The 3,781-nt window shown below is 37.8% G+C and overlaps 1 protein-coding gene across 1 annotated transcript in view; it reads left to right on the forward strand.

Moving 5' to 3' along the window:
* LOC106878784 (zinc finger protein 62 homolog) overlaps window positions 1-3,781 on the forward strand; it is a 12,820-nt gene that overhangs the window by 2,532 nt on the left and 6,507 nt on the right. The window contains exon 2 of the mRNA XM_052978044.1: window positions 1,224-2,547. Coding sequence (XP_052834004.1) covers window positions 1,614-2,547 — 934 coding nt within the window. The 5' untranslated portion in view covers window positions 1,224-1,613. The remainder of the gene's footprint in view (window positions 1-1,223; window positions 2,548-3,781) is intronic.

Consider the following 3,781-nt stretch of genomic DNA (forward strand, 5'->3'; position numbering starts at 1 on the left):
GTGGCACTTTTTCACACAGCTATCCTCATCCATTCTCGCCACATGACCATACCAGCGCAGTCGTCTCTCTTGCACACCACAACTGATGCTTCTTAGGTTCAACTTTTCTCTCAAGGCACTTACACTCTGTCGTGTATGCACACTGACATTACACATCCATTGGAGCATACTGGCTTCATTTCTTGCGAGCCTACGCATGTCCTCAGCAGTCCTGGCCCAAGTTTCACTGCCACGTAGCATGGCTGTTCGTACACATGCGTCATACAGTCTGCCTTTTTCATCAATGTTTATTCTTGTTTGATCTGTCATTAAAATTGTAGGTCCTGCGACTAACCATGTGATCATACAACCTGCTAGAAATAACAGCGCAATTCCCTTCAATTTTCCCTTCCAGTCAGAAATATGAAAGATTACAGAAATAGACAGGATGTTCATGGATGGAAAGTTCATAATTACATGTCTGTTCCTGTCAGAACTGACTGGGATCTAAACAACAATGTCAAGTTATATTTCTGGAGAAAGACTAATGTTAGTGTCCACCATTCTGTAGTTTTTCTTTTCAAACTGTTACACAATGGGAAGGTGTCAGTGTAGTTTGCAAGTATGGAAGCTTCACACAGGATCCTATGATGTCAATTTTAATGAATTAAGTTCATCCTCATCTTTTAATGTATGTTGTCCATGATAAAATGGGTTGGACGGTTTGAGAAGGGGAGCTGCAGCACACACCAGTCTGATTTGTGATGGTATCTACAGCTAGATGCCCTTCCTAGTGCCAACCACTTCACATTCCACACGATGCCTTTATGTGGCACTGCACAGGCACTTTAATGTGGTGGCACTTTGACAGTGCAAGTCCGCTTTTGTGAAGAACAGACAAATGTGCTTTTAGCCATCAGAGGGACGAGTCTGAATACTTCTCCCTTGGAGAATGGGTCTTCTTGAGTGCAGCGAGGTGCCAGGTATCTTGGTCTTTATCATATCACCTGAAGGGTTCAGCATCCTGAGTTTGCTCATCGGCACTTCATCCCATGTCTTCTTGGGTGTCCTGCTTCCACATCTTCCATCTTCTTTGAGAGATTGGCACTTCTTCATGGAACTGTTGGCATCCAGCTCAGTTGTTAAAAGAAATGTTTGTTTCTACAGTTTATCTCAATAGAAATGAATTAGTATTTTTTAAGTTGCCTCTACATTTTACACTGTTCTTTACACTATAATTTCAGAACATCAGATGACAGAAGAAGCATCCTCAATATCTACCACATTTGAAAGACTAAGCGAAAATATTATATAAAAGAGATGTATAACATTGTTTCTACAAATCTGTGGAAGAATTCCTGTGAAACATTTGCTCTAAAATATTGATATTAACCAAATTTCTCAACATCACTGACTAGTATGTCAAGAACTGGAGCGTATGTATCACTAAAACTTGGATAAATTTACAGACGTTTTGCTGAACAAAGACTACACTAGAGGGAAATCCTGTAGTAGAAGTGTATGTAAGGAATAAAGTATAAAAACAAAAGCAAGAAAAATATATTGACTGGGATTTGAGAGAAAAAGTAAAAGAAAAGAGAGAAAATTATAGAATTGATTTTTCCTCTTAACACATGAGAAAAGAGATGACCTCATATGATTGTGATATCTGTAGAAAGTCCTTCTCTCGAAAAAGTAACCTAATTATGCACAAACATATTCATACAGGAGAGAAACCATATTGTTGTGATATCTGTGGTAAACCATTCTCTCGAAATAGTAGCTTATCTAGACACAAATACATTCATACGGGAGAGAAACCATATCATTGTGATACCTGTGGTAAATCATTCTCTAGCAGTAGTCACTTATCAAGACACAAATATATTCATACTGGAGAGAAGCCATATCACTGTGATATCTGTGGTAAATCATTCTCTGATAATGGTACCTTAAGAAAACACATACGAATTCATACAGGAGAGAAGCCCTACCACTGTGATATCTGTGGTAAATCATTCTCTCAAATTAGTCCGTTAACTGCACACAAACGTATTCATACAGGAGAGAAACTTTTTCATTGTGACATCTGTGGTAAATCATTCTCTAGAAGTGGTCACTTATCTACACATAAATATATTCATACAGGAGAGACACCCCATCATTGCGATATTTGTGGTAAATCATTCTCTCAAAATGGTGACTTAACAAGACACATACGTATCCATACAGGAGAGAAACCGTATCATTGTGATGTCTGTGGTAAATCATTCTCTCAAAATAGTGAGTTAACAAGACACAAACATATTCATACAGGAGAGAAGCCATATCGTTGTAATATCTGTGGTAAATCATTTTCTGAAAATAGTGCTGTTACAAAACATGTACGTACTCATACAGGAGAGAAACCATATCACTGTGATATCTGTGGTAAATCATTTTCTCGAAGTAGTAACTTAACAAAACACGTACGTATTCATACAGGAGAGAAGCCATATCACTGTGATATCTGTGGTAAATCATTCTCTCAAAATAATGACTTACATACACACAAACGTATTCATACAGGTGTGAGCCCATATCATTGCGACATCTGTGACAAATCATTCTCTCAAAATAGTCACTTAACAAGACACAAACATATTCATACAGGGGTGAAAGGAAAAGGGTAGTTTCTATAGTTCCTTGTTTCGTATATTTGATATTTCTATAGTTCCTTGTTCCGTATATTTGATATTTCTATAGTTCCTTGTTTCGTATATTTAATATTCTTGTGTTTTTTGCAATGAAAATCATGACTAAATTCTTTCTCAAAATTTTAGTTGTTTCTGTTTTGTTTTTGCAATATTCACCTCCCATTCCTTTCTTGTCTACTCATGCAGTTTCCTTTTCATGATGTAAGGACCTCTTATAGCAAATCTCCTCCTCATAACCCTATACATTATTCTTTCTTGAATATCGCATCCTGTAATTACAGTATATTGATTGTTTGTTGTCTTTTAATTGCTTCACTCATTAAATATGCCAGCCAGGTGAAAGGTGACATAATGGTTGATTAGAGAAGTTTCCAGAGCTAAAAAAAAGCAGAAGAGACCAGAAAGGAAGAATATGAGGCATAAGTATAGTTTAGTGCCCCACCCCAGACTGATTCCTTGTGAGTGTCTCAATAATGGTTTCCTCCAATTAAACTTTTCTGAGATTAGATTTCAGAGGTCCAGATTAAGATCATTTTCATAGAACTGAGAATAAGCTTATTGGAGGAGATCCTTACTCTCAACCTCACCCTGTTTTTGTCACCCCTAACTTCAGAACTCAGGGTAACCTACCAGACTCTTGATCAGCTATGAATCTGGTGACACACAAGTCAGATTGGCTACATCCTCACTAGAAAGCAAGATAGGCAGATAATTGTGAATGCACAGTTCTTCCCTGATAAAGAATGGACTTAACAACATAGGTTGGCAGTTAGTGATTTGAGACTTAGGGCTTGAAGGTCTGAGAGATTTCCTAGAATCTTAGGGATCGTTAAAACAGTTGGAGATGTGATGTACTAATTAAGGCCTTGGATGAAAAGGAGGAGATAAAGGACAACTGGAAGTTCCTATGAGGCATCTCATGTAGAGATACAGGACAAATCTGTGACTGATGCAAAATGCGGGGCAGGTGAAGGGTGATGTAATGGTTGAACAAGGAAGTATACAGAACTATAAAAGCAGAGACATCTTGAAGGGTTTGAATGAACGGGGACAGCTTGGAGCATGAAGAAATGCTAGGAGACAGGTGTATAGCAAGGAAGAAAAAC

Source organism: Octopus bimaculoides, chromosome 29, assembly GCF_001194135.2.
Source record: "Octopus bimaculoides isolate UCB-OBI-ISO-001 chromosome 29, ASM119413v2, whole genome shotgun sequence".
Lineage (NCBI taxonomy): Eukaryota > Metazoa > Mollusca > Cephalopoda > Octopoda > Octopodidae > Octopus > Octopus bimaculoides.